This window comes from Esox lucius, chromosome 23 (genome assembly GCF_011004845.1).
Source record: "Esox lucius isolate fEsoLuc1 chromosome 23, fEsoLuc1.pri, whole genome shotgun sequence".
Classification (NCBI taxonomy): domain Eukaryota; kingdom Metazoa; phylum Chordata; class Actinopteri; order Esociformes; family Esocidae; genus Esox; species Esox lucius.
Genome location: NC_047591.1, coordinates 23,116,590 through 23,123,588, shown reverse-complemented (window position 1 = coordinate 23,123,588; position 6,999 = coordinate 23,116,590). Strand labels below are relative to the sequence as shown.

At 43.9% G+C, this 6,999-nt stretch overlaps 1 protein-coding gene across 1 annotated transcript in view; it reads left to right on the top strand.

The window, feature by feature from the left end:
• The first annotated feature begins 1,044 nt into the window (after positions 1-1,044).
• rab27b (RAB27B, member RAS oncogene family) overlaps positions 1,045-6,999 on the top strand; it is a 37,824-nt gene continuing 31,869 nt past the window's right edge. Inside the window, exons 1-2 of the mRNA XM_013140293.3 lie at positions 1,045-1,230; positions 1,355-1,441. Of these exons, the coding sequence (XP_012995747.1) occupies positions 1,440-1,441 (2 nt within the window). The 5' untranslated portion in view covers positions 1,045-1,230; positions 1,355-1,439. The remainder of the gene's footprint in view (positions 1,231-1,354; positions 1,442-6,999) is intronic.

The following is a 6,999-nucleotide window of genomic DNA, read 5'->3' as shown; positions in this document are numbered from 1 at the left end:
GTCATGGAAAAAAATTTTTAATGTCAGTATATACCACACAGAATATTATTCATCTGGTGATAAATGTCTACAATAGCCTATATTCCATTATTTTCATCCATACTCTGTAGCTTCGGTCAACTCTAAGCATCCGTACTCAGAGATAAAGTACTTTCTGAACTATTCCAATTACCATAAGCTACCACTCTCTTTCACAAACACACACACGCGCGCACACCAAACTGATAACTTTGACATCAGAACATTCTCTTTTCTAAAGGCTCAGACTAATTCAACATCAAATAGACAAGTATTGGCCAATTAATTATCCTTTTTAACGTTTCCATGGAAATCCAATTATTTTGTTTGATTTGAAAGCCTCGGTTGAGAATATTTAGCCTACTGCTGGTTCAATGCAGAATTATAAACCGGGTGGTTCGAATCCTGAAAGCATAAGACAATTTTCCACGGTATGACATCACATACCCTTTTACAGTTCTAAGTGGTTAGGTAACCGTTTCAAAACAGCAATAAGACATCTAGGGGCACTGTGACTACGCTGTGTCCAGCCACTCCGTGATGCGTCGTGCCTAATTAGAACAGCCTATGACCAGCCAAATTGACAATAAGCCACAAAATCTGTGTCTTTTTGGTCCAATATAGCATTCCGTCTGTAACACCCCAACAGGTGTTTATGGCAGTAAAATGTATCTATTAAAACAAAAGAGTAAAGAAGCAGGTGATTTTAAAAAGAGAAAGCCGAATGAAAATGAAAGCATGTGCAAACTTCAAAATGTAACCTCAATATTTTCATACAAAGTTGCAAATCGTCATAATCATCTTCGTCAATCATAAAGTTATAGTAAGTTATAGTAAGAGAGGACTTATTTAGGTCCACATTGAAGAGCTGACACGCCAACAGGTACAGATGATGAAATAAAATATGGATGAATATGGAGCCTTTAAGGAAGGGCAGCCTTCGGTAACAGGTGTGTCATCATAATGTTACCTACATAAAATGCGAATGGGTTCCCTGGCAGTGTTTCACACCTTTCATAGGGTGGGACAGGACCGGTACAGTACCTGTTGAATATAAAGCGACACATTGAAAGATTAACGGCGCTAGGACCCTGACCGATCTCGCACTATTCTTCTCCACAGTAGCGAGCAACGGTGTTCACGACGTACAAGTATCAGCCATCCTCATAAGGAAGCGAAAAAACACCATGCAGATAAAATAGGTTGAGAAAGGTACGTTGAAGTATTTGTTAATGTGTAAACATGAGCATCCGTCGTCGCGCACCGTCGACGGTATTTTTGAGAAATTAAAAATGTTGTGGACATTGTTTCATGATGTCATGGTTCTTGCTTTTAGGTTTTGAAGATGGATCGCTTCAGTGGCATATAAACATGGGTTTAACAGCAGACACCTGCAAACAAGATTTGTTTCACAAGCAGTAATGTAAGTGACAAACTCGAATCTTGCGGTGTTACATTGTTCGTTACATTGTTTCAATTCCAAACGTGGCTACATTTCCGTTACGGACGGCTTTCTTCACGGTCTGAGCTCAACCGTAGACTGAGTCATAGGGTTCCAACCCTACCCACTGACGGTAACATGAGGAAAAACTAGCTGGCGTCTTTATCCGCAACTGCACCTTCCAAAATGCAGTACTTTGTCAAACGAATTTACTGCAAAATTATGATTATTATTAATGTGCATTCAGCTATATGTTTTGTATATTTCTTCAGTAAGGTATCTACATAAATGGCCACTATATCACGGTACATAGCTGTTCTTATGAACGACGCAACGCTGAGTGCTTGGATACAACCCCGATTGGCTTCATTGCAATTTGACAGTAAAAAGTACTAAAGTACTAAAATCTAAGTCACATACCAAAACGTTCAGTTAGCATTTAGGCTTTCAGCCACACAGTTTACAATAACCCCTCCTTGGTAGCTTGCAGTGTTATTGATGTTAAGCAATTAAGTAATCCATAATCCAGTTCATGTTGGTCTAAGATAAGATTAATTTTCCTTAGGTGTGACAGGACAATTACACGTTAATAAACACTATTTGTTTTAGATATATTTTCAGGCATTCAATGCCTTATTTGACAGGAAAGTGTTGATATAGGAGTTTTTCCTGAACCAGCAGTATGTCAGACTTGATTCCATGTACATATGCAGCAGTACATTAGCCCCAGAGGCAGCAGGTAGAGACCAGTGAAACCACTGAAAACACTACATTCCTAAACCGTCTGCAGATGTTTTGAGTGAGAGCTTAAAAACAAAGTGATGCACGTGTGTGATGTCCCGTTGTCCCACCATGATCCGACAGAAACAATAGCACTGTTTGGATCCTCACTGCTTTTGCCAACATGTCTTCTCCATTCTGTCCTGTGATCAGTTATTCCTCCCATAAATACTTAATTCTCCCTCTCTGGCCTTCTGTGTCCAAAATGGCACCCTATTTCCTGAACAGCGCACCACTCTCACCGGAGCAATCCATTTACGACATCTAGCCTGTAATGTTGTGGCATAAATGCATCCGGTTGTTACGGCGAATGACTGAACAAATATTGTCTCTGGGAGTTTACTGTAATTAGCCTACTACCTGCTACAGCGGTGTGACTCTTACTGCCGTACTGGCTGTTTCAGATCTCTAACATATTGACTCTTACTGCCGTACTGGCTGTTTAGGATCTCTAACATATTGACTGTTACTGCCGTACTGGCTGTTTCAGACCTCTAACATATTGACTCTTACTGCCATACTGGCTGTTTAGGATCTCTAACATATTGACTCCTATTGCCGTACTGTCTGTTTCAGATCTCAAACATATTGACTGTTACTGCAATACTGTCGGTGTCAGATCTCTAACATATTGACTGTTACTACCGTACTGGCTGTTTCAGATCTCTAACATATTGACTCTTACTGCCGTACTGGCTGTTTCAGATCTCTAACATATTGACTGTTACTGCCGTACTGGCTGTTTAGGATCTCTAACATATTGACTGTTACTGCAATACTGTCGGTGTCAGATCTCTAACATATTGACTGTTACTACCGTACTGGCTGTTTCAGATCTCTAACATATTGACTCTTACTGCCGTACTGGCTGTTTCAGATCTCTAACATATTGACTGTTACTGCCGTACTGGCTGTTTCAGATCTCAAACATATTGACTGTTACTGCCGTACTGTCTGTTTCAGACCTCTAACATATTGACTGTTACTGCCGTACTGGCTGTTTCAGATCTCTAACATATTGACTGTTACACTGTTCCTCTTCCAAATGTTCGGTCAGTCAAATGCTGTGTGTGTCAGTGTGATTTACAGTAGAACTCTGTTAGGTACCTGTACAGTCAGTAACATCAAAGGCCTGAGTGATCTGGGGTTGGTCCAGTTTTCAGGGGTGTTAAATTATTTTCTGGGGTAGGACAGGGCAGCAAAGACCCAGCTCAGCAGAATGCTGTCCGCAGCTCATCTGGTTGCCTGTAATTAGTCATTAGAGCAGATGTTCTTGCTGAGCTCAGGGCAGGGGGGCGAAGTCTGGCTGGGGGGTCGAAGGTCAGGATAGCGTCAGCTGCTGGGAGAGCCTGTCTGTTCGGTAACCAGGACGGCGGGAGGGGTGCAACACCAGGGGGCCGTGTCAGAATGTTGCCAGGTCTGTGTGGGGAGACCAGCCTGTAATGGCACACTGACAGAGCCTTGCTGCCCTGAGCCCAACAGAGCTGCGATGTGTCGGAAGGCCCTGCAGACATCCACGCGTCTTAAGGCCAATAAACACATCATGCAAGTGCTACAGCGTAGTGGTCTATGGTGATGAATGCAGTGGCAATATCACATCCCTCACCAGCACCGATCAATGGGCCCATTATACCATATTGTATTCATTGTAGTGCAGAAATGTCACTATTATAGTAAGGCTGGTGCAGCACAAAATGAAACATCAAAGGATTACAGGTTCAGGGATCGATGGATTATTTACAAGTTCACACGTTGCATGTTGTTAGCTTGAGGAACCCCTCTAATCTAGAGCCCTTGAGCCCCATGTGTCAGGATACCCTGTTACATGTAGAGAGAGGGGATGTCCAGGGAGACGCAGTGAGAGACTGGGACTGAAGGAGAGAGAGGGGATGTCCAGGGAGACGCAGTGAGAGACTGGGACTGAAGGAGAGAGAGGGGATGTCCAGGGAGACGCAGTGAGAGACTGGGACTGAAGGAGAGAGAGGGGATGTCCAGGGAGACGCAGTGAGTGAGACTGGGACTGAAGGAGAGAGAGGGGATGTCCAGGGAGACGCAGTGAGAGACTGGGACTGAAGGAGAGAGAGGGGATGTCCAGGGAGACGCAGTGAGAGACTGGGACTGAAGGAGAGAGAGGGGATGTCCAGGGAGACAAAGTTAGTGAGACTGGGACTGAAGGAGAGAGAGGGGATGTCCAGGGAGACGCAGTGAGTGAGACTGGGACTGAAGGAGAGAGAGGGGATGTCCAGGGAGACGCAGTGAGTGAGACTGGGACTGAAGGAGAGAGAGGGGATGTCCAGGGAGACGCAGTGAGAGACTGGGACTGAAGGAGAGAGAGGGGATGTCCAGGGAGACGCAGTTAGTGAGACTGGGACTGAAGGAGAGAGAGGGGATGTCCAGGGAGACGCAGTGAGAGAGACTGGGACTGAAGGAGATGGAGTCTTTCATTTGCTATCTAGTTTATTCTTCGGTTCGATCAATAATGTACAATGTTCCGGAATGTAAATCTCCATGGCAATGAACTAAATTTTTAAGCCATACTTTTTTATGATCACATAAAAAAAAAACAGAAAGGACTCTAGTTATAGTTTAGGTTTTTGTCAGTCATAACGAGACACGAAATGCGTAATGCTGTTTTCTCTCTGCCTTTGTTAGATAAATAGGTTAGTCCAGAAGGATCCAGGCAGACAGACCAATGAGGAACTAATTGCCAGCAATAAATAATTAATTGAGGCAGCAGCAGTAAGGTTGAGAAATGCCAAAGACCTTTCGTGGATCAGGGTTTATAAGATTATCATTCTGAAGGGAACAACTGTATACAATCACACCTGAACTGTACTGTTTGTTAAGATTTCGTCCTTACCGTCACGCCTCCAGCGACTATTGTGAACATGTTGCCAGGTTAATGCACAACCTTTCAGTGAGGACTGACCCGGGACCCAAGTGTCTTTGTGGTGAGTGTCTGGGCTTTGTCCCTGCAGGTTTATAAGGTGTCCTCCAGTCAACCAGACTGTCCGTCAGTTTCAAGTCCAGGTGTATATTGATCATATACACAGATGGGCAGATACACTGCATTCTTCCGGAATATAGGAGTAGACATCAGTCAGCAAGTGGGAAATGTGAGAATGAAACACACAAATATATGTAGGTCTAACATATAAACAGATGTACATGATGACCTGCCATGAAGGTTTGGCATAAACAGATGTACAAGATGACCTGTCATATACAGTGGGGAGAACAAGTATTTGATACACTGCCGATTTTGCAGGTTTTCCCACTTACAAAGCATGTAGAAGTCTGTCGTTTTTATCATAGGTACTCTTCAACTGTGAGAGACGGAATCTAAAACAAAAATCTAGAAAATCGCATTGTATGATTGTTAAGTAATTACTTAGCATTTTATTGCATGACATAAGTATTTGATCACCTACCAACCAGTAAGAATTCCAGCTCTCACAGACCTATAAAAAGCCCTCCTGTTCTCCACTCATTACCTGTATTAACTGCACCTGTTTGAACTCGTTACCTGTATAAAAGACACCTGTCCACACACTCAATCAAACAGACTCCAACCCTCCACAATGGCCAAGACCAGAGAGCTGTGTAAGGACATCAGGGATAAAATTGTAGACCCGCACAAGGCTGGGATGGGCTACAGGACAATAGGCAAGCAGCTTGGTGAGAAGGCAACAACTGTTGGCGCAATTATAAAAAAATGGAAGAAGTTCAAGATGACGGTCAATCTCCCTCGGTCTGGGGCTCCATGCAAGATCACACCTCGTGGGGCATCAATGATCATGAGGAAGGTGAGGGACCAGCCCAGAACTACACGGCAGGACCTGGTCAATGACCTGAAGAGAGCTGGGACCACAGTCTCAAAGAAAACCATTAGTAACACACTACGCCGTCATGGATTAAAATCCTGCTGTGCACGCAAAGTCCCCCTGCTCAAGCCAGCGCATGTCCAGGCCCGTCTGAAGTTTGCCAATGACCATCTGGATGATCCAGAGGAGGAATGGGAGAAGGTCATGTGGTCTGATGAGACCAAAATATAGTTTTTTGGTCTAAACTCCACTCGCTGTGTTTGGAGGAATAAGAAGGATGAGTACAACCCCAAGAACACCATCCCAACCGTGAAGCATGGAGGTGGAAACATCATTCTATGGGGATGCTTTTCTGCAAAGGGGACCAGACGACTGTACCGTATTGAGGGGAGGATGGATGGGGCCATGTATCGCAAGATCTTGGCCAACAACCTCCTTCCCTCAGTAAGAGCATTGAAGATGGGTCGTGGTTGGGTCTTCCAGCATGACAACGACCCGAAACACACAACTAGGGCAACTAAGGAGTGGCTCCGTAAGAAGCATCTCAAGGTCCTGGAGTGGCCTAGCCAGTCTCCAGACCTGAACCCAATAGAAAATCTTTGGAGGGAGCTGAAAGTCTGTATTGTCCAGCGACAGCCCCGAAACCTGAAGGATCTGGAGAAGGTCTGTATGGAGGAGTGGGCCAAAATCCCTGCTGTAGTGTGTGCAAACCTGGTCAAGAACTACAGAAAACGTAAGATCTCTGTAATTGCAAACAAAGTTTCTGTACCAAATATTAAGTTCTGCTTTTCAAATACTTATGTCATGCAATAAAATGCCAATTAATTACTTAAATATCATACAATGTGATTTTCTGGATTTTTGTTTTGTTTCACAGTTGAAGAGTACCTATGATATAAATTACAGACTTCTACATGCTTTGTAAGTGGGAAAACC